Source organism: Chrysemys picta, chromosome 12 (assembly GCF_011386835.1).
Source record: "Chrysemys picta bellii isolate R12L10 chromosome 12, ASM1138683v2, whole genome shotgun sequence".
NCBI classification, from domain to species: Eukaryota; Metazoa; Chordata; order Testudines; family Emydidae; genus Chrysemys; species Chrysemys picta.
Window position 1 is genome coordinate 9,119,857 of NC_088802.1, and position 26,835 is coordinate 9,146,691.

Here is a 26,835-nt window from a genome sequence, read left to right on the forward strand (position 1 = left end):
CTGTCACTTTGCTGCATGGGGGGCGGGGGGCGAAATGGTGAAGGGGTGGGGCTGGCTAATAGAGTGTAGCATGATTAATTTGTGATTGGCCTCAGCAGTAGAAATACAGAACTGGGGTTTCCACCTGTCCAGAATCTTTTGCTGGGGGAAAGGACAAGTGAAATGAAGTGGAAGGCACTCTACTCCTACATTTATGATACAAGAACCTGAATAGGATAGAATTGAAAGCCAGAATTTGACAGAGATTGAAGATTGGGATGGCTCAGTGTATGGCTTTTCTACAGCTGGAGTTATTCCAGAACAGCTATGCTTGAATTACTTCGTGTGTGGACATGCTGAATCTGGAATAAGAGCACCTTGTTCTGGTTTAGTTTAATCCACTTTCAAGGGGGATTTGAATTAGCTTAATCCATGTTGGAAGTAGATTAAACTAAACCCAAAAAAGGTACTCGTCTTCTGGAATAAGTGTCCACACAGAGCTATTCGGGAACAGCTATTACATTTTAAAATCCACTGACCTTATGCCAGAGTAACTTTCACATGTAGACAAAATCTTCGGGTAGGTCTATACTTACCTCCGGGTCTGGCGGTAAGCAATCGATCTTCTGGTATCGATTTATCATGTCTTGTCTAGACACGATAAATCGATCGCAGAAGTGCTCGCCGTCGATGCCGGTACTCCTGCTCTGCAAGAGGAGTACGCGGAGTTGACGGGGGAGCCTGCCTGCCGCGTCTGGACCCATGGTAAGTTCGAACTAAGGTACTTCAACTTCAGCTACGTTATTCACGTAGCTGAAGTTGCGTATCTTAGTTCGAAGTGGGGGGTTAGTGTGGACCAGGCCTTAGAGGCAAAGAATAAGAGGGAACATGATAAGAATCTATAGAAATATGACTAAAATGGAGAAGGGAGAGAGCAGGTGAGCAAGGGGACACTGAGGGCAGGTCTACATTTAAAACATTGCACGCATGCAGCTGTAGCGTTCAGTGAAGCTGCTCCGACGCCAATAGGAGAGAGGGCTCCTGTTGATATAGTTAACTCACCTCCCTAAGAGGTGGTAGCTATGTGAATGGGAGACGCTCTTCCATCGATAATAGCACTGTCTATACACGGGGTTAGGTCAGTATAACTATGTTACTCAGCATGGATTTTTCATACCCCTGAGCAATGTCGTTGTACTGATATAGGTCTGTAGAGTAGACTAGATGTCAGGGCTGGTCTACATGAACCAGTTAATTCACAGTCAGGGGTGTGTATGAATGCACCCCACACTAACCTGCTAGGAACTCTCTCCATGTAGACCTTGCTGATGTGCATTAAGTTTGTTAATGTGTTTTCAACTAGTCCTCTTTGAAACAGGACTAATCAAAGCCCATTAACTACTAATGCACATCAGCAGGGTCCACATGGACACAGTCCATGGCAGGTTAGCATGGGGTAGATTCACCCCCCCCCCTTACTGTGCACTAAATATTAATGCCCTCAGTAAAATTAAAATGTAGGAAATCCAAAACTGAGCAAAGGAAATACTTCTAATCATATGTGAAAAACTGTGGAACTCATTGTCACAGGAAGTAATTCAGGCCAAAACTTAGCAAGAGTCCCATCTCATCCTTTAGGTTAGGGGTCAGCATACATTGCCTGTGAATTACAGCCAGGAGCTTTCATTCCAGTGTCCCTATTCCCATATCACAGAACGGGGGTGACTTGTCCATGGTTATGCAGCAAGTCACTGGAAGACCTGGCTCTGCCAGTCCTGAATCATATCTACTGGACAATTCTGTTTTCATGAAGGTTCTTAACTCTTCACTGGCTACACAAAAAATTATGCACCAGGGCTCAGTGCTTAGACTACAGAACTTAAAAAAAAGCAATTTTCAGTAGTTATGTTTAGCTGGACTTTTTGCCTTAGGGTTTGTCTGGACAGGAAGTTACATTGGTATCGTTAAATTGGTGCAACTGCCAGTGTGGACACTTATTCTGGTATAAGAGTGTCCACACAGGGATTTATACCAATTTAACTATACTGGTTTAAATTCACACCTTACCTTAGGGCTAGTCTACACTTACCGGCTGGTCCGGAGGCACGCCATCGATGTTCTGGGATCGATCCCGGAAGTGCTCACAATCGACGCCGGTACTCCAGCTCGCCGAGAGGAGTACGCGGCGTCGACGGGGGGAGACTTCCGGCCGCGTCTGGACCGCGGTAAGTCCGGACTAAGGTACTTCGAATTCAGCTACGTTATTAACGTAGCTGAATTTGCGTACCTTAGTCCGAAGTCCGGACTAAGTGTAGACCAGCCCTTATTATAGTGCCATAGCTTCCCAAGCAAACTAATCTTGAGTGTCACATACCCCAACTGATGCCACGACTACGTCTATCCAAACTCTCCCCGGTCAGTGGCAGTGGGGTTACCTCCTGTTTATAGGAATTGCAGGACAGCAGGGGCTGTTGCACCCCAAGAATCTACTTTGCTTGCTATGAAGCACAAGAGAAATCACAAATTACTCAATTCCCCCCCTAATCAGCTGAACGTTTACTAAGGTGCAGTGAACATGATCATGGTCCAATTCAGTTATGCAAATGTAAAACAAAGACCACTTTCTGTCCAAAAGCATCAGAACAGCAGAAAGGGAATAAATACATTCAGATAAATAGAAAAGTGCAGACTTTCCTGCCAGGCAACCCTCCTCCTCCCTCCCCTCAGACCCACCCATCCCAAACTTTCTCTTGGAGAAACCAGAGACCTGGGGCTTCTCTGAAAGAAGCCTTTTTTTTTTTTTTTTTTTTTTTTTTTAATAAAGACAGGTGTTCTTAAGACACTGGGGCAGATCTTCAGCTAGTATAGGCTATCAGAGCTACATTAAGCCATGAAAATTTACACCAGCTGATCTGTACCACTAGACCTCATTAAATATGGTTTACTAATAAAGCAATCAATTTATCTCATACATTTTATTGTTCTAAATTCATCACCTACTTCTATCCCTGGCCTAATATCAATGGACGAGCAGGTTTTACAAATTCCCCAAAAAATCAGTTATTGGCCAAGGAATTTTAAGTAGCATTTGACCTGCTATAAACAGTTCAGGTTACCAGGAGCAGCGTAGGTATTAGTGGAAATACAGACTAAAACATGTAGTAGCAGTGAAATTCAATGTTACACTGGTTTATGCCAAAGCTGCTGGAACTGATTTATTGTCAAACAAAGAGAAATAATCCATCCTTCCAATCCAGAATAGTTGAATATTCCAACTCCATAAGCATTTCAGGTGCATCTACATTCCACGCCTGAATGCTAAAGAACTGAACAGAGCCCCAAATCAAATAAAGATTAACGGCCAGTGCTGTCTTTTCAGTTATGCATCTGTAGAGATCTTTAAGCAAATATGAAAGTGGTGGATAGAACTGGAATGTGCACAAATCCCTAGTGTTATTTGTTCTTAATAGGAGACTAAAAGTTTCCTTTATTATAAATACAACCACAATCTGCAGAAGTTCATGAGACGATAAATATATTTGTTCCTTTAATGCAGCCCATTGTTTCTTCATTGCGCATCAGGATATTTAGACAGACGCAGCATTCCAAGAGAGCAGATCAGTTGATGCCAATGTGAGGGGAAGAATAATCTACCCAGTTAGGGAATGGTTTTGTTTTGGGGACAACAAGCTTTGTTAGGGAACCCATCAATAGCTTGGCAACCAGGGAAAAGGAGACGCGACTGACTCCGAAGCACTACAACTTAGAGGCTTCTAAGTCTACCAATACAGAGAATGGAGATTTCAGCATTTCTGAGACCTGCACGTGGCTTAAAAAGGAACCGATTAATCTGTTAAGGTAAGTGCTTTTGCAAAATCGTTACATCTTAGCTGCCTCACTCCCATAAGAACTAAATGGGAGTTGGATGGTTAACAACTTCTCCAGATGTTTCACAAAATCTCAACCCTCACACACAGATTGAAGAGTCCATAAAGAACTATTATACCCCAGATCAACGGCCATGGGGGCTGCAGTGAAATGTGGAACAGGGCAGTTAGTTTTGTACCTGACCCGGGGCAAGTCATGAGCGCCTTCAAGTCCACTTGTCTTCACCCAATTCATTTAGCTCTTGGGTGAATCTAGTGATCAGCCCCATCTCTTGCTCTATGTTACGGATCCTCTGCTCCACAGCGCCCATGCTTTGCACCAGCTCAGCCATCAGCGACCTCATTGCCTCCTGGTTTTTCACAATAGTTTCTAAACAAAAAAGAAGAACAATCCTATCGAATAGAACACAAGTTTCCTCTTCGCCAAAGAAAATCTAGTACAATATGTTACTGTTCAGCGAAAGAAACACACACGCTTTGTAGAGCTCATTGGAAAATAGGCTCCTCCCTCCTTCAAAATGTTGACAAATACAGTCAAGAACCAAACTATTTGGATTTAGAAATGCTGCTAGTGCCTCACGGGAGTTGAACTTCAGTTTCCTCATACCCCCATTCTCCTTTATGAGCCAAGCTAATTTTCCCATTATGCACTACAGCACGGGACTCCTATGATGGAAGACTAGTGCATCATGGGAAAAAGTAGTTTGGCCAGAGATCCTGGCCCACGCTGATCATAATCCTCTCAGCTGGTCGTCACTTCTTTCCATTCCTTTTTGCCCCACCACCAATCGTATCTTCTACTTAATTTGAAAGCACCTAGAGACAGGAACCATCTTTTTGTTGTTTGTATAGCAACTAGCAAATAATTATAGGGTCATAATCAGTGCCTCTAGTCTAGGGACTACAGATAGAGAGTGAGTTCTCACTTTGCTTTCAGCAGACAGGAGTAGCTGCACTTCCTCTCCCTCCTTCCATTAACCTGAACCCCTTTAAACAGCGCAAATCCAGTTTTTGTGCAGCTCACCTAGTGCCAACATGCCCATCTCTTGGTTCATGTCCTGCTGGATGGTAGAGGGAGCCTCCAAGGCAAACACCTCCTCCCATTGCTGGGGTGCAGGAGTGGTTGCTGGGGTAAGTTCCTCTTGGGACTTGCTTTTATCATCTTCCTGTTTAGCAGATCTGTGGGCTGCAAGGACACCCAAGCCGAGACACTTGTTAGAGAATCCACAGCAGTCAAAACAAGATTCCTACAGCAGCCAAAACTGTTTTCTTAAGGAGCAACTACTACAGAGCAAATCACATACTGAAGAGTATTGTACCTTTGAGTGCCCCAGACTCTCACTGTTAAGATGCTGATCTGTTAATTCCTCCCAGTTCTCCTGGGCTGCAACATAAACTCAGATTTTTCTCCCACACAAAAAATTCTATATTCTATCTAGATAGGATCCCTCACGGACCATTTTAATCAAAAGTGCGACTTCCAGCACTATATGCTTCTATTACAAACAGAAACCTCTGCAAAGCACAAATGGGAGACAGGAATAAGGTACTAAACTCCTAAGCACCAGCCATACCAAGCCACAGAGCTGGAACAGCTCTTGGTCCCCAATCTCCATCCCACAGCTCAGAACCTACAGTCCCCGATTGTCTACCTCAGTGGTTCTTAAACTTTGGGACATGACCCCATTTTAAGGGGGTCATCAGAGCTGACTTAGGCTTGCTGGGGCACAGGGGCGAAGCCCAATCCCCACCACTAGGGTTGCCAATTTTGGTTGGATATACTCCTGGAGATTTCATCACATGACAATCTTTAATTCCTGGAGACTCCAGGCCAATCCTGGTGGGTTGGCAACCCTAACCACTGCCCCAAGCCAAAGCAGAAGCCTGAGGGTTTCAGCCCTAGGCAGCAAGGTTCAGTTTATAGGCACCCTGGGGCTGAAGCCCTGGGACTTTGTCCCATCCCCCACAGCAGCAGAGCTCAGGTGGGCTCAGGCTTCAGTCCCCTCTCTTGGGGGTCACAAATGTTTGTTGTCAGAAAAGGGTTGTGGTGCAATGAAGTTCAAGAACCCCTGGTCTACCGTCAACACATTTGTATTTAGTACCTGGAAAGTACTATAATGAAATCCTACCTAGGCCATAAATCCCTAGGAACAGAAAGATTAGGATTTTTCTTTACAAAACAATGTTAAAGATCAGAAAAACTTTTCTAGTTAAAAAAAAAAGTAAACAAAGAGAAACAGAATTAAGATAATTGGTGTCTGGTGAAGGGCAGATCCTAACTGCAAAAAAAAATAATAAAAGGCCAGAAAGAACCAAAGAAAGATCAAAGAAACTAAACCCGAGAGGACAATCTATTTAGAGTTGTATTGAAGAGCAGAATAAAGAGGACGCCTTTTACATGCAGGAAGTAGTAACACTTACTAAACTACGTTTTCTTTAAGACTCCCATAGCAATCTAGACAGCCCTACCCTACTAAATTACCTCGATTGCGTACTTCATTGTACCCTGATCCCCAGGAGAAAAGAACCCTAATTTATCCCGACCCCCTTTAAGTACCTGGGCACCGCTCTGCACCCCCACTCCTCTGCGGTTTCAGCCTGAGCTCACCCAGCCTAACCAATAGGGACGAGCTCGCCCCAATCTTCTCCGGCTGCAGCGCCTGGCCGCCTTCGGGCTCCACCGTTAATTCTTCCTGCAACGCGGCTCGGAGCTCGACTCCCGCAGCCACCGCGCTGCGGGCAATAGCCGCCAGCCGCTCTCCTACCGCGGCCAAGCGACCCCGCTGCTCCCCGCTCATCCTAACTACTGCGCTCACTCCCCACCCACCGGGGCTTTATATAAAGCGGAGCCGGACGCCACCGAATCAACCTGCTCTCCGCCAGACCTCAGCGGAGCAGTTTTCACACAGGTCCGCTCCAACTAACATTCTAACCTCCCCATGTTAATAGCAGCGTCTAGTCCACTTTCATCAGTTCTGTTCTCATCCACCTGTTTCCCCCCCAGTGCGTTTTTATTCCAGCCGGAGTAGTTCACTTTTCAGTCATGTCATCCGCTCACAAACTTCTCTCGCTTTGCTCCCAGAACAAACAAACCTGGGCCTATTCAGTTTCCCCTTGCCACCCAGCAACCCTACTGGAAATTCAGGTAACCTTATTTGCTGAAGCAGCAAAGAGTCCTGTGGCACTTTATAGACTAACAGACGTATTGGAGCATGGGCTTTCGTGGGTGAATACCCACTTCGTCTGACGTCTGTTAGTCTATAAGGTGCCACAGGACTCTTTGCTGCTTTTACAGATCCAGACTAACAGGGCTACCCCTCTGATACTTATTTGCGGAGTGGCTTCATGTTTATTGAGGGTATTGGTAGGAAAGGAATGTGAGCTACCCAAAATTAATCCCCTAAATTATTCTACCAAATATGCTTTAGGAATTATTCTAGAAGAATACTCTGGCCTGTGGTATACAGGATGTCAGATTAGATTGTCACAATGGTCCCTTCTGGCCAGAGAAGCTATGAATCTGTATTTATTTGTGGGGGAATACACACAGGTATAGCTTTGCACACCTCACATCTGTACTTGATGTCATAGTTTGATACCCTACGATGGCATCTTATTCTCATCAGGAATCAAAAATCTGAGCTAACATCAAGTTAAAGTTGTTCCATGTTAAAAAAAAAACCTCGGCAGCCAATTAAAACCCTAGAGATTTAAAACAGTGGTATGGAAGGATGAAAAGAAAAGCAGCTAAACAGTGAAATATCCAAATGGCTCAGAGTCACTCAAATCAAATATCGCATATTGGACGTTGAAACTAGGAAGCCACCTTAACCCTGACCTCAGCAGGAGAAAAATTGACTCTGATCTTAGTAACTCAAAGGGGAGAAAAGAAAAACAATCTTAACTCTGGCCTCTGAATGTCCAAGAGGAGATAAAAAACAGAACCTTTACTCAAATGAGTTAAGGATTTGTTTTTCCTTATGAAACTTTTCTCATTCTCTAATTGAAATCAAATGAATACTATCATTGATTATTTATATTATTCTAGTGCCTGTGAACCTCAGTCACAGACCATGACCAGCTGTGCCAGGCACCATACAAAACACAGACCAGACAATGCCTGCCTCAAGGAGTTTACAATCTAAGTATGAAGTCTTGACTTTTTGGGAGACTCCTACACCCCATCTAAGGCCCATTGTGACTCGTGTTTTTTCAGAACAGAGGACTCCGGACTCTGGGAATGTTGGAAACTTAAGCGCTACTTTATTACAGCTAGTGAAAAGCAAGAAACAAAATGAAAGAACCTTTCTGCCCACCCCAAATGCACTGATCCCAATCCAGGCGGCTGCATTTACAGGGGAAAGATATCAGAGTCCATGGCTGATTCTAGGTCCCGTCACGCCAAACAATAAAGAATCTTAAATTACAAGCAAACAGACAGAACAATGAATCCAGTTCTAAAAGCAAATGACCCAGGCCCAGGAAATTCCAGGATCGGGGTTTAATGGGAGGTAAGGAATCAGTTGTTACAGTTACAGGATATTGTAATGTTAACTCCTTCTCTGCTGGCAGCCGATCTCCCAGGCAGGGGACGGGTTCCAGCAGGGCCTCTGTCTCCAATTCCAGTTCTGTCCCCTTGGTGCTAGTGTACCTGTGGGGGTGAGTGTGAGTGGACAACAGCTGGGCTGTCAGGCCTTTCTGCCTGTGGCTTGAGTGGAGGGGATTGGCCTGGATTCTGATGCGACCTGGACTATTATCTCTCCCGGCTTCCTTCTCAGGTCAGATTCGCCCTCTTGAGGAACTGGATGGAGACACCCCCCTTTACTCCTTCTGCAGCGTCATTTGTAGCCACAGAGATCAGCACCTGCCGCTCCAGATATTTCTGGCTTCTCACCCATGCAGCGAGTTCTCAGACACGGCTTCCCAAGACCAAACCCGGCTGTGTCCCAAATCCAGCCTCTCCCTCTCTCCTCCTTTCACTCCTATCTCATGTTGCTAATGGGATCGGGGTCTCACTTCCTTCCCCCGTGAGGGTCTCTGCCTCCCATGCTCGATTGTCAGTGTTGGTGTCGGCAAAAATCCTGGAGTCTCCTGTGAAACCTCCCTGAATCAGAAATGTGAATAATCACTTGCCTAACGGTGCAAATGTGACACTACTGGGGGCTATTGGGGAACAGTATCATGTACCATTCAGGCTGGGAGGCTGTTGGGGAATCATATAAAAGTGGCACTCAGGTGTGTGTGGGGGGGCTGGTTGATGGGAATGGTATAAGTGTGACACCCAGAGGAGCTATATGAATGTGATGCTCAACTGAGTGTGGAGATGAGAGTCTTCCTTCCCACAATGCTCAGTCAGAGGCCGACTCTTCTCAGCCCTGCCAGCACCCCGATCGCCTGCACCCCCCCTGCACCCATCAACCATCCCCACCCAGTTCCCCAAACACAAGTCCCCACCTCTGCCAGCCCCCCAAATAGGTTGGTCACATTTCTAATGGCTGGTAACCGGAGTCCTGAATCCCCATCCCTCTGCTTCTTCCTCAAGGCCCTTCCCCCTTCTCCGCCTCTTCCCCCGAGGCCCCGCCCCTTCTCCGCCTCTTCCCCCGAGGCCCTGCCCCTTCTCCGCCTCTTCCCCTGAGGCCCTGCCCCCTTCTCTACCTCTTCCCTTGAGGCCTTGCCCCTTCACCTCTTTCGTTGAGGCCCCACACCCCTGCTCCGCCTCTTCCCTGTTCCTCCCGGATTAAAAAAAATGGACATCAGGGCTTGTCAAATGGCACCTGGACACACAAGCCAAAACCCAGACTGTCTGGGTGAAAACCACATGGGTGGCAACCCTACCCCCCAAGCACTCAATCCTGCCCCCTCCCAGCACCTCGTCCTCACCTCCTCCTTTGTGCTCCAGGTGCTTAATTCACCTCCCTCCCCTGCTAATTCTCATCCCCCCACACCTCCCCAATACTCAAGTGACCTCCTCCCCTCTGGTTCCTATCCCCATCAGGCGTGGGATCCGGGGGTGAGCCTGGTGCTCTCGGGGGTGACACATCCTCAGGCCAGTGGCGGCCACGGGACAGGGCACGGGTGGGTGCGTGCGTGGCGGGAGACCACCTCTCGTTGGTCAGACCGTATCCCTGCCCTGTGGGCAGCTGGGTTAGTGCCCGACAGCTGCCAGGAGCACCCACTGTCTGCCCTAGAGAGGCGGGCCTGCTGCCTGTCCCCTGTTCTGGGAAGGGGGCGGGGGGCCACTGGCCCCAGTAAACAGCTCCGGAGAAGGACGGGAGGCTGGTTAGGAAGTGGGCGGCAGCTGGGGCCAGGCCTCCTGGGGCAGGGCGGATGCCCAGCCTGAGCTACCGTCCCCCAGCCGCCACGGGGTGGGAGCCACGTCCGGGGCAGGGAAGGCTTTCATGCCCCATCCCCGCAGCCCCCCGGCAGTGTGGGGGAAGGGCATGGCTGCCGCTGTGGCGTCCTCCGCCCAGGCCGGGGGCTGGCTGCTCCTCCTCTCCCCTTCCCCCCACCAGGTTGGCAGGAGGGAGAGGGCAGCCTCGGCGGCGGCGGCAGGGCCTCTCTGTGGTTTGGCCGGGCCAGAGGGGGCGGAGTCTTTCTCCGCCTCAGCCCCGCCCCCTCCCTTAAAGGGCCGGTGTTGGGAGGCGGCAGCGTGGGCGCGCTGGTGGCGGTTGCGGTGGGAGCTGCGGCTGAAGGCCTTGCCACAGTCGGGACACTTGTACGGCTTCTCGCCCGTGTGGACGCGCCGGTGCCGCTCCAGGTGGGAGATGAAGCCGAAGCTCTTGCCGCAGACGCCACAGGGGTAGGGTTTTTCGCCCCGGTGGGCCCGCTGGTGGGCCAGCAGCTGGGCCCCCGCCGCGAACCGCTTCCCGCAGTCTTTGCAGCGGTGGGGCCGGCCGCCAGAGTGGACCCGCTGGTGCTGGGCCAGGGTGGAACTGACGGCGAAGGCCTTGCCGCACTCGTCGCATTTGTAGGGCCGCTCGCCGGTGTGGACGCGCCGGTGCCGCTCCAGGTGGGAGCTGACGCTGAAGCCTTTCCCACAGTCCCCGCACTCGTAGGGCCGCTCGCCGGTGTGGATGCGCCGGTGCCGCTCCAGGTGGGAGCTCCAAGCGAAGCCCTTCCCGCAGTCCCCGCACTGGAAGGGCTTTCCGGCGGCATGGGATTTCTGGTGCTTGGCCAGCGCCGCCGGCTCACCGTAGCCCTTCCCGCACTCGGGGCAGCGGTGCGGCTTGTCGCCTGCATGGACGCGCTGGTGCCGGTCCAGGTGGGAGCTGACGCTGAAGGCCTTCCCGCAGTCGCCGCAGCGGTACGGCCGCTCCCCGGTGTGGATGCGCCGGTGCTTGATGAGGGCCGAGCACCAGCCGAAGCATTTGCCGCACTCGCCGCACTGGAAGGGCCGCTCGCCGGTGTGAATCCGCTGGTGCTTCACCAACGAGGAGCTCTGTCCGAAGCCCTTCCCGCACTCGGGGCACTTGTGGGGTTTATCCGCGCAGCCCGAAGGCGCTGGGGCAGGCTCCGGTATGGCAGCCGGCGGTGGCACGCGCCGGCGCCCGCAGTCGGCACACTTGGTGGGATCCCTCCCGCTGCCGGCAGGCGCGGCCTGGAGTTGGGCCACGATGGCGGCGCTGAGATGGTAGCTCTTCCCGCAGTCGGCGCATTTCCGCGGCTTCTCCCCGGTGTGGACGCGCCGGTGCCGGTAGAGGTGGGAGCTGCGGCTGAAGCTCTTCCCGCAGTCGTCGCACTGGAAGGGCCGCTCCCCGGTGTGGACGCGCCGGTGCCGCTCCAAGTGGGAGGTGAAGCCGAAGGCTTTGCCACACTCAGGGCACTGGAAAGGTTTTTCCCCCCGGTGCTTCCGCTGGTGGGCCAGGAGGGCAGCGCCCAGCCCGAAAGCTTTGCCGCAGTCCTGGCACCGGTGGGGCTTGTCGGCGGCGTGGACCCGGCGGTGCTGGGTCAGGGTGGAGCTGACGGTGAAGCGCTTGCCGCACTCCTCGCATTTGTAGGGCCGCTCGCCAGTGTGGACGCGCCGGTGCCGCTCCAGGTGGGAGCTGACGCTGAAGCCTTTCCCGCAGTCCCCGCACTCGTAGGGCCGCTCGCCGGTGTGGATGCGCCGGTGCCGCTCCAGGTGGGAGCTCCAGTTGAAGCCCTTCCCGCAGTCCCCGCACTGGAAGGGCTTCCCAGCTGCGTGGGACTTCTGGTGCCGGGCCAGCGCCGCCGGCTCGCCGAAGCTCTTCTCGCACTCGGGGCACTTGTGGGGCTTGTCGGTGGCATGGAGGCGCTGGTGCCGGATCAGGTTGGACCGCTGGCTGAAGGTCTTCCCGCATTCAGCGCAGCGGAATGCCTTGTCCACCCCCGTGGGCGCTGGCGGCTGCTTGAGGACTCCTGTCTGGCCGGCAGGTTTGTCCTGATTCTTCCCCTCCAAGTTCTGCAGTTTCCCATCCGGCCCTGGGCTGGGATTCTCCACCTCCTCTTTGTCCGATGATGTCTCCTGCAACTCTGTTTTCCCAGGAGATCCTGGTGGCTGCTCCTCCTCTTCCTCTTCCTCCTCTTCTTCCTCCTCCTCCTCCTCCTCTTCACTCCCTGACCCTTCACCTGCAGGGAAAGAGAATCCAGATGTGAGTCACGAGGGAGGAGGATCTCCCCACTGCAGCACGTTGTACCAAGGGGTGAAATGATGCTAACCCTAAGGGTGTGAAAGGAATCATCGTCATTCCCTGTACTGGGGGGTGCAGTGTGGTAGAACCTAGAGAAACTGAGAGAGATCAGGGCCCCGTTGTGCCGGGCGCTGCACAGACACACAGGGAGAGACAGTCCCTGCCCCCGCTGAGATCAGGGCTCCGTTGTGCCGGGCGCTGCACAGACACACAGCGAGAGACAGTCCCTGCCCCTAAAAGCTCACAGTCTAAATATTTCACTTATATATGGTTTTCTCCTGGGCTTTACTCCTGCTCACCTGGACTGCTGCTTCTTGGGATCTCCCTGTCCTCAGAGGCCTGGAGATCTGGGACCCATGGTTCTTCCCCTCGTTCCATCCAGGAGAGCAGGTCAGGCTTAGAAATCGGAAATCCCGCTGGCAGGAGGAGAGAAGAGGACAGATTAAGTGTTGATGGGATACTAATCAGTCTGGGTGGATTGTTTTACAGTAGCACATAGAGGCTCTAACTGAGATCAGGGCCCCGTTGTGCCGGGCGCTGCACAGACACACAGGGAGAGACAGTCCCTGCCCCAGCTGAGATCAGGGCCCTGTCGTGCCGGGCGCTGCACAGACACACAGGGAGAGACAGTCCCTGCCCCAGCTGAGATCAGGGCCCGGTTATGCTGGGCGCTGCACAGACACACAGGGAGAGACAGTCTCTGCCCCAGCTGAGATCAGGGCCCCGTTGTGCCGGGCGCTGCACAGACACACAGGGAGAGACAGTTCCTGTCCCCAGCTGAGATCAGGGCCCCGTTGTGCTGGGCGCTGCACAGACACACAGGGAGAGACAGTCCTTGCCCCAGCTGAGATCAGGGCCCCGTTGTGCCGGGCGCTGCACAGTCACACCGGGAGAGACAGTCCCTGCCCCAGCTGAGATCAGGGCTCTGTTGCGCCAGGTGCTGCACAGACACACAGGGAGAGACAGTCCCTGCCCCATCTGAGATCAGGGCCCCGTTGTGCTGGGCGCTGCACAGACACACAGGGAGAGACAGTCCTTGCCCCAGCTGAGATCAGGGCCCCGTTGTGCCGGGCGCTGCACAGACACACCGGGAGAGACAGTCCCTGCCCCAGCTGAGATCAGGGCTCTGTTGCGCCAGGTGCTGCACAGACACACAGGGAGAGACAGTCCCTGCCCCATCTGAGATCAGGGCCCCGTTGTGCCGGGCGCTGCACAGACACACAGGGAGAGACAGTCCCTGCCCCAGCTGAGATCAGGGCCCCGTTGCGCCGGGCGCTGCACAGACACACAGGGAGAGACAGTCCCTGCCCCAGCTGAGATCAAGGCCCCGTTGTGCCGGGCACTGCACAGACACACAGCGAGAGACAGTCCCTGCCCCAGCTGAGATCAGGGCCCTGTTGTGCCGGGCGCTGCACAGACACACAGGGAGAGACATGAATTGACTCCAGCACATGGTCCGTGATTAAGAAAGGGGCTGGACCATCTCCACGACATGCATTTGACACCCTGACCTAGGTAGACGGATCGGAAAGACACGAAGGGAAAATGCTACAAACTCAGTATCTTTCCCCTAACTCCCTTTCAAAGCCCCACGTGGTGGATTATCATTGTGGGCCCAAATCCTGTGGGATCTGGACACAGGAATCCATCAGGGTTTTTGGAAATTCCAGCCTGAATTATTCAGCTGGGCGAAAGCCTTCCCCATGGAAGCCCTGCAGCCAACAGATCCAGAACAAAATCCCCTTGGCTTCAAATAGCAAGAGCCACTGGTCATTCTATTTCTGAGACAACCACAACCTGGCATCCCTTAAAGGGACCTGGGTGGGCACAGGGCGGCTGGGTGAATAACAGATGTTTTGGTTCACGGCATGTTCCAAAGAAATTGGGGGAGGAGGGGAACATTGTTTTGGGTGGAACCAAAAATGATTTCCTTTTTTTTTTTTTTGAAATTTTGGGGAAACCAAAAAGGTAAAAAACCCCGGACGCAACATTTCCTTTTGACAAAACGCCAACCGTTGTGTTTGGATTTTCACCGTTCTGGAACGGTTTTTCCTGGCTCGTCGGTTCCCTTAAAGAAAAGGAGACGTTTGAAACAAAATGTCCTCTCGAAGCGGAAAATTGGACTGTTTCTTTTGAGAAAAGGTCGAAACGCTTCAATTTTCCAGAATTTTTTTTTTAGAGTTTTATTCGACCGCAACAGGCACCATTTCACACAATGCTTCGGGGTCGCTGCAACTGTAGTTTTTGTCCACAAAAAGGTTCCTCCAAAACATTGAATCCACCTCTGCTCGGGGCTTCCAGGCCTTGAGAGGTGGCTCAAATAGGGCCCCCCCTCCTGAGTCACTCACGGCTTTTGCAAATCTCTCGTCGCCTCCAACTCGCAGGGACTTACCCGACACCAGCTCCCTGCGGTGGGATTCGGCCATCGCGGTGATCCGCGGCATGCTGATGGCCATCTCTTCTGCTAACAAGAAACGGATGAGACGGCGATTAGACGCACCGCAGGCCGGGACGGTCTTGCCTGTGACAACCACCAGCCCAGCTCCCCTTCCCTTAGCAAAAGCAGCGCAAGGCGAAAGAAGACAGATCAAGAGTGCAAGATCTGCTCCATAACCGTTGACTTTCCATTGACTTCAGATCTCTCTTACGGGGCTCCCTATTGCCACAGTATCTGAGTTCCTTTCAGTGTCTAATTAGGCTTTGGGAGAATTCAATTTTTGTTTCGGTATCATTTGGACGGAGACCATCCATGTTTATTTTTAAGCATTTTTTAAAATTATCATCAATTTCAGTGCTCACCGTTGTGGGAAATTATGGGGGGCGACCCCTGACAATAATTCTCTAATGACGGTAGACGTTGCGATTCAGAAAGTTAAAGCTTTATAATGGTTAACACATAACTGGTCAACCTCACATCAGATCTTGCTCTAGGAATTATTTCGGGGCAGTTCTCTGGCCTGTATTAGACAGGAGGTCAGACAAAATGGATACAATGGTCCCGTCTGGCCTAGGAATTTTACAAAGTAAATTGCCTTAAATCAAACTCTACTAAGTTCTCCAGCAGCATTTTCCTTGCTTTGTCCAGCCATGAATTTTGACAATTATCACTGGAAATAATCTGTTTGCCAGAAGTTGGAAATAGGCAACAGGGGATGGCTCACTTGATGATTCCCTGTTCTGTTCATTCCCTCTGGGGCACCTGGCATTGGCCACTGTCGGAAGACAGGATACTGGGCTAGATGGACCTTTGGTCTGACCCAGTATGGCCGTTCTTATGTTCTTATGAAATAGTTTTTCCTTGCTTTGTGCATGTGCGATGAAATTGATGTTTCCCGCCATTCACCAATAGCAGTCGAATCCTGTCTGTAACATATTGTCCTCTATACAGGTAGAGCCCTGCCAAATTCATGGTCCACTTTCGTACATTTCACGGCCATAGCATTTTTAAAATCTTGAATGTCACGCTTTCAGATATTTAAATCTTAAATTTCACGGTGCTGTAACAAAACATGAATAGGTATTTAAAAACAGCAAAATATAAACATGCAAAGCTCTTAAGACTCAGCGTTTCTCAAACTCAGGGTCCCAACCCAAAAGGGGGTCGGATAGCTATTGTAGGGGGGTCACGGTATTGCCACCCTTACTTCTATGCTGCTTTCAGAGCTGGGCGGCCGGAGAGCAGTGGCTGCTGGCCGGGTGCCCAGCTCTGAAGGTAGCGCTGCCGTCAGCAGCAGCACAGAAGTAAGGGTGGCAATACCGTGACACCCCTACAATAGCTTTTCGACCCCCTTTTGGGTTGGGACCCCCAGTTTGAGAAACGTTGTGTACTTTTGTATACTTTTACCCTATAGGATAGAGTAAAAGCACACAAAAGGCCAGATGTCATGGTCCGTGACACGTTTTTCATGGCCGTGAATTTGGTAGGGCCCTAAATATAGGGCAGAGCTGTTATCCCCATGTTACAGACCAGAATCTGAGGCCCAGAAACACTAAGGGTGTGTCTACACAGCAAGCGGCAGTCTGCGGCACTGAGTCCCAGAGCCCAGGCTGACAGACTCTGCTCCGGCGCTGAAAATAGCCATGTAGACGTTCAGGTCGGAGCTCGGGCTCTGAAGCTAAGGGATGGGGGCGGGCTGTTATTGGCCGTGTAGATGTTCCCTAAGTGACTTACCCAAGATCACGCACACACAGTCCGTGGCAGAGCAGGGAATCGAAGGCTGGTCTCCCCCACCCGACGCAAAGACCCTCACCACTGCACCAGGCTTGCTCAAACAGCAAGAGCTCACGGCATGTCTACATTACACCGTCAATCTGGACCCTGGCTTGTGAACAGGGTGTTTCCAAGTCCGTGCTTGAGCGTCTGCACTGCATTGTAAATCTGGGCTTATAACTGCTAGCCCCGGGTCTCACAGCCAGGGCAACGTGTCCACACTGCACTCGGGTTTGCAGCTTGAGCTGTGTCCACACTGCAAAACGACAGGGCTTGGACCTGAGCCACAGCGGAACTCGGCCTCTCACCCATCTAAGTCCTGAGTGCTCGCCGAGCCGAGTCAGAATGATTTGTGGGCAGACAGAAGAGGGGCTTGGGCTGAAACCAGAGTCAGAGCCCAGGCTTAATGAGCAGTGTAGACACACCCTAAAAGAACTCCACAGGGGAAAGATCTCTGGCTTGGATTCTCCAGGTGCAGAGACAAGGGGAAATCTGTAAGGAGGCAGAGCTGGGAAAAACTGAGCAGATACTTGCTAGCCAAAGGTGCAAACCTACTAGCCACTGTGAAGGAGAAGTATCTACAGCCCTTCTGCCCCCACTGAAGTCTCTAGGGAGGTTAGCAACTTGGCTGTTTCTGAATGTCCCTCGGGGAGAAGACGGGTGTGTGGTGTGGAAAACGGTCTCTCTCTCTGTCTCTCATGAGATCTCTAGGGGCTGATCTTCTCCCTGCAAAAATCCAAGATGCTCACGTTCCTTCAGGCCTATCAGACAAACCACTAACCGAGGGAGAGTGAATCCTTACCCAGAGATATCAGCGTCTCATAATTCTCCTGCATGGCGTCCCTGCGGAGGGCTCTCCGCCAGCCCGCTGCACCCTGCAGAGAGGCGCAGACTCCTCATGGAAAGCCACCAGCTCCTGGGGAAAAAAATAAGCATCCCTCACTCAGTACCAGCTGCTCCCTGGAAAATCCCACCAGCTCAGGGTGGCAGGCTGGCTGCTCTGTTCTGGAATCCGGCAGCGGTTCCTGAAATCAGCAATTCCCCAGTTTTGGGGGGGACTAGGGCTCCGTCCCCACTCGAGCCAGGCGGCCACCAGAATTTCCGTTTCAAGAGAAATCCTGGGATTTTGAAATTGGCTTTCATTCCGCAAGGAGAAAAATGTCCAAATGGCCTGTTAAAAACCAAACCAACAAAAATCGCCCTCTGTCGGGGCAACCCAAATGTTTTATTTCCATAAAACTTCAATGTTTCATTTTGATGTGGGCTTTTTAAAATGGTCTGTTCTATTGTGCTTTATAATAGAACAGAAAACAAAATAAACTTGGGGAAAAATTCAGTCCCTTTGAAATGAAATTTTTGCAGAAATCGACACGTTCCTGCAGAATGGTTTGACGTTGAAGAAATGGCGTTTTCTGGTGGGAAAACGTTCTCTTGTTCCCATCCTCCGACTCTGGGATGTCTAACCCAGGAGAACATGAGGTGGGGTTTCTGTCTCCCTCTAGTGGCTGCACCGTGCAACAGCCAATGCCCCAGTGTACCCCAGGCTAACAGCGTGTGCGTTTTTGTCTCCCTCTAGTGACTGCACTGTGCAACAGCCAATGCCTCAAACAGTATATATTGCAGGCTAACCACAGGTGATTTTGCTCCATCCCCCTTACTAGCTTCACTGTGTCCACCACAGATTATGAGCTACAGAAACTGGGTCTTTCGGTTTACGCCGTCAGATCCAGCTGTCCAGACTTCAATCCTTGTAATATTATATGCACATTTTTATACAGTGTGGAAGGATGACCGACATAAGCCGATGGTTGGGAAGGGATCGAACTCTGAATCCTTCAGGACATACACTAACCCCTGGCTAAGAGGGTTAGGGAGGGATCTGAATCCACCATTGTCTGCTAGGCCAGTAGTTTTCACTGGTAGTCCGGAGATCCCTGGGGCTTCGCAGACTATGTTTAAGGAGTCCGCGAAAGGTTGTCGTTACCATAGGCCACTGGTTCTCAACCTGTGCTCTGCAGGTCTAAGATTTCCAAAGGGATCCACACCTGCATTCGAAATTTTGTAGAGATCCTCAAATGAAGAAAAGGGTCGAGAACCCACTGCGCTAGGCGGTTTTCTGGAGCGGCTGATGCCACCAGAAAGGCCCCTGCTCAGCCTGGCAATTCCGTGTCTGTTCCTTGCTGGATGTTTTTACGAACACACACACACACACACACACACACACACACACACACACACACACACACACACACACACACACACACACACACACACACACACACACACACACACACACACACACACACACACACACACACACTTCAGTGGCTTGAGCATTGGCCTGCTAAACTCAGGGTTATGAGTTCAATCCTTGAGGGGGTCATTTAGGGAACTGGGGTAAAAAGCTGTCTGGGGATTGGTCCTGCTTTGAGCAGGGGGTTGGACTAGATGACCTCCTGAGGTCCTTCCAACCCTGATATTCTCTGATTCTGACAACACTGGGTCTCTTTCTTCCAGTGCAGATCTGGCCCCTCCCAGCAGGACTAAACCCACCGGGACCCCGTGCCAAGCAACAGTGTCTCCGAGCCAAATGCTAGGAAAGGGGCTGTTTGGGGGGGGATTTTCCCTGACACTGTCCCCTCCCCCAGATTGGGCAGGAACTGGCTTTTCCTCAGCTCCACAGCTTGTCCCCAGGAAAGTCAAGTCTCCCTGGGGTGATGCCAATGGATCGGGGCAGATTTGGTGGGTGGGGGCTGGGAGCCTCTTGCCCCCTTTCAGACTCCGCCCCCCCTTTTCTGTCCCTCCCCCCGTTTTCTGTCTCCTTCCCCCTCTGCCTGGGAGACTTGGCCTCTGATTCCTGGGCGGGTTTGCTCCCCCCCTTTCCTGCCCGGCCCCAGCGCTTCCCCCGGGTCTCCCCATCACCTGCAGGCTCCGGCTCAGGGGCTGGTGTTGGCAGAGCCCGGGGCCGGTTCCAGCCCCCGGAGAAAGTCCCCCGCCAGGGCTGGGCGCGGAGGGGGCTCGGATCCAGGTCTCTCCCCCGGTCAGCAGCGGCTCAACCCCCGGCTGGCTCCCGGAACTGCAGCTGCATCCGTCTCGCCCAGGAAACTCAACCCCCGGAGGTAGCAGCGAGTGCAAGGAAGAAACGCAGCAGCCCGTGCAATAAGCAGGGCCCTCTAGTGGGGACAGCCAAGGGGGGACCCCCCCGACCCCATCCCCAGGCTCCCCAACCCCGGGGACAGAGCTGCCAGCCAGGCACGAGCCCAGTGCCTGGAGCTTTCACCACACGACGTGATCTTTCATGAGCCACGAATCTTTAAATCCTGGAGACTCCAGGGCCATCCTGGAAGGGTTGGGGCATCCCACACCCCGCAGCCTCCCCCGGGGCCCCGTCGCCCCCCGGCCGCGGAGAGCAACGGGGGGAAAGGGCAGTCGCTCCCCCTGGGGTCCCGGCCACAGCCCGGGAGAAGAGCGGTCCAAGCGCTGCGTCACGCCGGCAAATCTTCGGGCCCACTTTGGGGCCTCGTTCGAGGGCTTCTCTGCCCGCCCAGAGGTTCCCACCTGCGGAGATGCCCGCCAGGGCTCGCTCGGCGCTTATAGCGTCAGAGAAACGCGGGGCCGGGAGACCGGGAGACGTCAGCCCTTAATACGCTTAATACAGCCCTTAAGACGGAGCCCTAGTTCTCAACCAGGGGCCCGGGGCCTGCTTGGAAGGCTGTGAGCAGGTTTCCAGGGGGCCACCAAGCAGGGCTGGCATTAGATTCGCTGGGGCCCAGGGCAGAGAGCTGAAACCCCACCGCCTGGGGCCAGTACCGGGTTTACAATGGCACCAGTGGTGCCATGGAGCCAGGCCCATGCTCAGAAGGGGTCCCAGGCCTGCTCTGCTTGCACCGGGCCCCGAGACCCTGCCAGCCCGCTTGCTCCCTCCCCCACCCCCACTTACTCCTCTCCACCGGCCAGCCAAGGGCTCCTTTCCGCTCCCTGGCCCCACTCGCCGGCTCCTATCTGCTCCCTGGCCGGACCCCAGCGCATCTCCGGCTCTGGGCAGTCTCTGCTTCCCACCACCTGTGCGGCCCCACCTGTCTCCCTGGAGCTGAGCCACCTGGGACTGGTGCAGAAGCCTGGTCAGGCTCGGTCAGTTGGAGGGGGGCAGTGTGGGGGGCTTGGCTGGGCTGCTGCAGGCAAGTGGGTCCAGAGGGAGCCCGACCGGGGCAGGCCCTGGCCTGGCTGATTGCACTACTCTTGAGGGACCGGAGCGATTCCCGGCCCCAGGACCAGCCCTGGCTGCATTGCTGACAGACACAGTCACCTCCCAGCAGGGCCGGTGAGTGCGGCCGGGAGGCAAGGTGTGGGGGAGGGGGTCTCTGTGGGGCCTGTGTGTGGGGGGTGCTGGGGGGTGAGGGAGTGGGGAAGATCTGTGTGTGGGGGGGCACTAGGGAGTGGGGGTTCTGTGGAGGGTGTTGGGCAGTTGTGATGAGGCAGTGGGCAGAGGGGCACTGGGCAGGGGTGGTGTAGTGCAGGGTGCTGTGAATTTGTGAGAGGGTCTGAGGGTGATGCTGGGCATAGTGGGTCTGGGAGGCTCTGGCCATAGGGAGTTGCAGGGCCGCTGTTGGGCAGGGGTGGGGGCTGTGTGGCATACATGGGCCCAGCTCCAAGGGCAAGGGGCGCGCGGGTAGCACAGGGCCAGGCAGGCCACTGTGCATCTGGCAACTGCCAGTTTGTCCTCACACTGGGCTAGGCAGAGCGGGGAGGCCCCCACCATGCCATGCCCCATTGCTACCGGCCGGCCCCTCATTCTGGGGACCGACCTGTCTGCGCCAGCTCCATTGTCCCCAAGGGGGACCACAAATATATTTGGCGCTGGGCCCACAAAAGGTGAATCTGGCCCCGCCTCGGGGCTGAAACTCGGAGCCCTGAGCCCCGCCACCTGGGCTGAAGCCGAAGCCAGAAAGAAAAAGGTTGAGAAGGCTGTAAACACGCCCAGGTTTTTTTTAACCTTTCCTTCTAGGGCAGGTTTTCTAAACCTCTGATGCTGTTTGTTGCTCTCTTCTGGATCCTCTCCAATTTGTCCACATCTTTCTTAAAGCACGGTGCCCAGAACTTGACACCGGATTCCAGCGGAGGCCTCCCCAATGCGGAGCAGAGCAGGACAACGACCTCCCATGTCTTACGTACGACACTCCGGTTAATACACCCCAGAAGGATATTAGCCTTCCTCAAAGCTGCCGTCACATTGTTTTCGGATCATATTGAATTTGCGATCCGCTAGAACCCCCAGCTCCTTTTCAGCAGTACGGCTGCCTAGCCAGCTAGTCCCCCACTTTGTAGCTGTGCATTTGATTTTTCCTTCCTAAGCATAGCATTTTGCACTTGTCTTTATTGAATTTAATCTTGCTGATTTCAGGCCAATTCTCCCCTTTGTCAAGGTCCTGTGATTTAAAACAAACAAAAGGCAGTATTTCTTCACACAACGCACTGTCAACCTGTGGAACTCTTTGCCAGAGGATGTTGTGAAGGCCAAGACTATAACAGGGTTCAAAAAAGAACTAGATTAGTTCATGGAGGATAGGTCCATCAATGGCTATTAGCCGGGATGGGCAGGGATGGTATCCCTAGTCTCTGTTTGCCAGAAGCTAGGAATGGGCAACAGGGGATGGATCACTGGATGATTCCCTGTTCTGTTAATTCCCTCTGGGGAACCTGGCATTGGCCACTGTCGGAAGACAGGACACTGGGCTAGATGGACCTTTGGTCTGACCCAGTTTGGCCGTTCTTATGTTAATATAATATAATATAATTATAATTAATATATAATATAAATGAACAGAATATTTTTATTGGCCTGAAACAATTTTTCCATTCAGCAGGAAATGTTGAAATGTTTTTGTTTGTTTTCATTTCAGAACAGAAACAAATTTCAAAATCACGGCATTTCCCCTGGAATGGAAAATTGGGTTCCCACCCAGCTTTATTCAACAGCCAGCCCCTTCTATTGCATTATGCATTGCAGCCACTAGGGGGTGTCGCTTTCACATGTATTCACCAGTGTATCACAGAGATGAACGAATTTGGGGAGAAATTGGCACGGAAATCCCCCACCAACCACGGCCCAAGTTGGGCTCTGGGTTTGGGTTAGTTCGGATGAGCTCTGATCAGCATATGAGAGATTCCTTTTATAAGAAATCCCACAGCATGGGTTATCAACGTTGTTTGAACCTACGATCATTAGCAATGCGGCACTGACCTCTGCCACTCCAGCTAAAGGCTGGGCTCCGTTAGGCGGTAGTAGTAATATGCCATTATCCTGTATGTGTAGCCATCACTAGCGGAGAGCGATGCAGCACAAGTGTGTTTTTTGACAATGTCTTACACTGGAAATTCTGTCTGGTGTCCCCACCGCCCCCGTTTCTCCCTCCTCCACCTACAGAACCGTTCGGAAGTATGTCAGAACAATTGGCCTGGCATTGAACTGTTACTCTGACAGGAATGGCGAGGCCCGGTACCTAGTGAATAACGTCTGGGCCAGGGTCAGCGAAGTGGAGAGTAACCCAGACGTTCTGGGCCATCCTGTGCGACTCTCAGAGCGAGGGAAATCCTCCGTGGAGCTGTTCTACGAGGCTCTGAGAGATGCGAGGCCTTCGCCCCGTTATACAACACAGTGCTGCCCCATTCTCCGGGTCTCTGATGTACTCCCTTTTCCTGCTATCTGAGCACCCCCGGGAGGTCGGGCAGTGCCATTATCCAGAAGTGAAACAGAGAGGCTTAAGTGACTTGCCCAAGGTCATCCGTGGCGGAGCAGGAATTGAACCCTCATCCCCAGACGTAACTGTAAACGGAATGATCATCGCATGGGGGTGTTTCCAATGAGGTCCCGCTGGGATTGGTTCTTGGGCCTACTATAATTTAAGACTTTTATCAACGACCTGGAAGAAAACATAAAATCATCATGGATCAGGTTTACAGATGACACAAACATTGGGGGGGGGGGTAAATAACGAAGAGGAGAGGTCACTGGCACGGAGCGATTTGCTAGACTGGGCCCAAGCAAACAATATCTATTTTAATACAGCTAAATGTAAACATCTAGAAACAGGGATGCAGCCCGTACTTACAGGGTGGGGGACTCTAACCCGGGGAGCACGGACTGAAAAAGATGAAGGGGTCGTGGTGGATAACCAGTTGAACACAAGTTCCCGGTGCGACGCTATGGCGAAAAGGGGTAATGTGATCCTAAGATACGTAAACAGGGAAATCTTGAGTAGAGTTCTATCTCCAGGGCTGAGAGGGGAGTGGGATCTACTGATTGGTGCAGGGGTCAGGGGCAGGACTGGGAGCCAGAACTCCTCAGCTCTCTATCTAGCTCTGGGAGGGGAGGGGAGTCTAATGGGTTAGAGCAGGGGTGGGGTGGGGTGGGAGGGGTTAGGAGGCAGGACTCCTGGGTCATACTCCCAAAGCTGTCATTCGATTAACATCTCAACTTCCCCATCCTGAGCCCTTTCCTCCCTGGTAGGGCTGCACCGTGCTAATTGGCTTAATGAGCATTTGTAAAACTATGGGCGATCCCAAGATCAAAAGGTCCCATAGCAGCGCAAGGTGTTATTATTATTAATCAGCATAATTGCTCCCTGAACCGCATGAGCGTCGGGTGTGGGACACCTGGCAGCCCGGGAGGCGAAGCCAGGATGGACGTGCAGTCCCGAGCCGGAGACACGGCCCTGTGACCGCAGCCAGGGCCATCCCGGTCTGTTGGGCCCATCTTTCTGGTTCTTCTAGGGCTCCATTGATTTCCTCTGGACCCTTACGGAAGATGGAGCTGGGTGGGGAAGGAGGCTGAAGAGAATAAAAACCACCTGATGCTTAAGTGGGAACGAGGCCAGATGGCCCCAGGCCTGCTATTGTTAGAAGGAGACTTGGGGTAATTTACGTACCTTCAGTGTTTAGGGTCCAGTGCGTGGATAGTTCATTATTTTTTGTCGAGGTCCAAATTTTTTGATCAAGGTACAGGCAAGGGCCAGGCTCCAGAGAAAATAATACAAAAACAACAACAAAAATGGTACTAATGGTAAATAAAATAAAAAGATTTTGCCATCCGTTCTAAAGCATCTGACCGTCTGGATTTGACCCACAGTCCGCCAACTGACTACCCCTGGTCTAGTGTTATGTGTGTTACAGTAGCGCTTAGACCGGGCTACGCATGGGGAGTGGGGTCTAGTGGTTGGGGGGCTGGGAGTCAGGACTGGGGGTTCTATCCTCAGGGCACTGCACGGACCCTGACCGAGATCAGGGCCCGCGTTGGGCTTGGCACTGCACAGATCTTGGCTGAAAGCAGCGGCCCCCAAACCTTTTGTTTTCATCACACACAAAAACAAACAAATTAACCCCCCCCCAAAAACCAACTTCAACAAAAACCCTCAACTTTTTAGTCCCCCTAAAAAATTTTTGTAGTTGCTGAAAAACTAAACAACGGTCTGCATTTGGGTTTTCAATTTAGACGTTTCGATGAAATCAGACATTGCCCTCCTGTGTGGCAAACTGCCCCCCTTTGCCCCACTCCCATTTTCGACCCACTCTGCAGCAGACATGCAGGGCCGCCTAGAGGATTCAGGGGGCCTGGGGCAAAGCAATTTTGGGGGCCCCTTCCATAAAAAAAAAGTTGCAATACCATAGAATACTATATTCTCGTGGGAGCCCCTGTGGGGCCCGGGGCCTGGGGCAAATTGCCCCACTTGCCTCCCCCCTCTGGGCGGCCCTGCAGACATGACCCTTCTGGAGCGGGGAGATAGCCAGAGGGCCTTGGTCTTGGGGCGGGATCTGATTTGTCACTCTACTACTTTACTGAGATGGGATCAGTCTTCGGGTAGCTCCGTGATGCAAACTGGGTGTAAAGCCGCAGATGGCGGGGGCAGGGAGGGGGAGCAGACCAGATAGCAAATGTGACAAATCGGGACACTTTTGGGGGGTGGAGGGAGGGGAAGTTGTGTATATAAGACAAAGCCCCTAATATCGGGGCAGTCCTAATAATATCGGGATGTCAGGTCACGGGGAGGTGGGGGGAATCTCCCCAGAGCAGGGTAAAGATCCCAGGCAGGGGTCCCCTCCAAACTGGTTGGCGAGGGCCGGTCACGTCTGAAAGCCGCTTGTGTGTGTCGGTCGGTCGGAAGAATTCAAGGAACGCATGGGGTGCTGTCGGGATGGAATGTCCTGAACCAGACGCCCCCGCGACCTTCGTCACCCTCCGGGACTGATTACGAAATCGGCCCTGGCACCGCCTAGCATGTTACAACATCCCCGCTGGATGCCTGGCGCTGGGTGCTACTAATGAGGAATGACAGGGTTGGGTCGAGGGGGGCGGCTTTCCCCTGTAGGGGGCGCTGGGTCTGTTCTGGCCCCAGGGCAGGGCGACTGGCTGGCAGGGGGAGTGAGGGAGATGGGATGGGGGTCTTTCCCCTCTAGGGAGCGCTGGCTCTATCTGTATCAGCAAATGTGTGTGTGTTGCTGTCTCGCACGCTCATGTGCACACACTGACACAATCACTGCAGGTGTCTCTGTGTATTGTGGTTGCTGTGTGTGTCATTGTGTCTGTGCCAGCATGTCTATGTGTAGTGCCAGATCTGTGTGTGTGTGAGTGCAAATGTCTGTGCATTACTCTGTGTGTGTGCGTTGCTGCCTGAGTGTGTATTGCCAGATCCATGCCCAGTGTGTGTGGCTAGTGTGCTCTGTCTCTTTGTGGGAATGTGTGTTTATGTGTGCACCAGCGTGGCTGCGTATTGCCATCTCTGTGCCAATGTGTGTTGTTATTTGTGTGTGTTTGTCAGTGTGTGCGTTGCTCTGTGTGTGTGTCAGTGTGTGCATTGCTGTGTGTGTATTGCTCTGTGTGTCAGTGTGTGCATTGCTGAGTGTGTGTCAATGTGTGTATTGCTCTATGTGTCAGTGTGTGTGTCAGTGGGTGCATTCCTGTGCGTGTATTGCTCTGTGTATGTGTCAGTGTGTGTGTCAGTGTGTGCACTGCTGTGTGTGTCAGTATGTGTGTGTCAGTGTGTGCGTTACTCTGTGTGTGTTAGTGTGTGTCAGTTTGCGCATTGCTCTCTGTGTGTCATTGTGTGTGTCTCAGTAT

At 52.5% G+C, this 26,835-nt stretch overlaps 1 protein-coding gene across 3 annotated transcripts; it reads right to left on the minus strand.

The window, feature by feature from the left end:
• Positions 1-8,107: 8,107 nt before the first annotated feature.
• LOC103306841 (zinc finger protein 345-like) lies at positions 8,108-19,859 on the minus strand. Of its 3 annotated transcripts, none has more exons than XM_042844177.2 (5): positions 19,647-19,859; positions 17,527-17,640; positions 14,907-14,975; positions 12,814-12,930; positions 8,108-12,452 (listed from the first exon to the last, which is right to left on the minus strand). In XM_042844177.2, exons 2-5 carry the CDS (start codon positions 17,558-17,560, stop codon positions 10,147-10,149), a joined length of 2,526 nt encoding a protein of 841 aa, XP_042700111.2. In that variant the 5' UTR covers positions 17,561-17,640; positions 19,647-19,859; the 3' UTR covers positions 8,108-10,146. The 3 variants fall into 3 exon arrangements, with proteins under 3 accessions (XP_042700111.2, XP_008174438.4, XP_042700112.2); XM_008176216.4 differs by having other exon boundaries at positions 14,907-14,978; positions 19,647-19,858; XM_042844178.2 differs by lacking the exon at positions 19,647-19,859 and adding an exon at positions 17,280-17,450 and having other exon boundaries at positions 14,907-14,978; positions 17,527-17,644.
• Between the last annotated feature and the right edge of the window lie 6,976 nt (positions 19,860-26,835).

Bases quoted from the DNA above. Each gene is read 5' to 3' on its own strand.
- LOC103306841 (XM_008176216.4), bottom strand. From the start codon at position 17,560: ATGCAGGAGAATTATGAGACGCTGATATCTCTGG. The intron at 12,931-14,906 runs GTAAGTCCCTGC...TCCTCCTGCCAG, and splicing joins CCGCAGGGAGCTGGTGTCGG to CGGGATTTCCGATTTCTAAG. The intron at 12,453-12,813 runs GTGAGCAGGAGT...CTTTCCCTGCAG, and splicing joins CCCAAGAAGCAGCAGTCCAG to GTGAAGGGTCAGGGAGTGAA.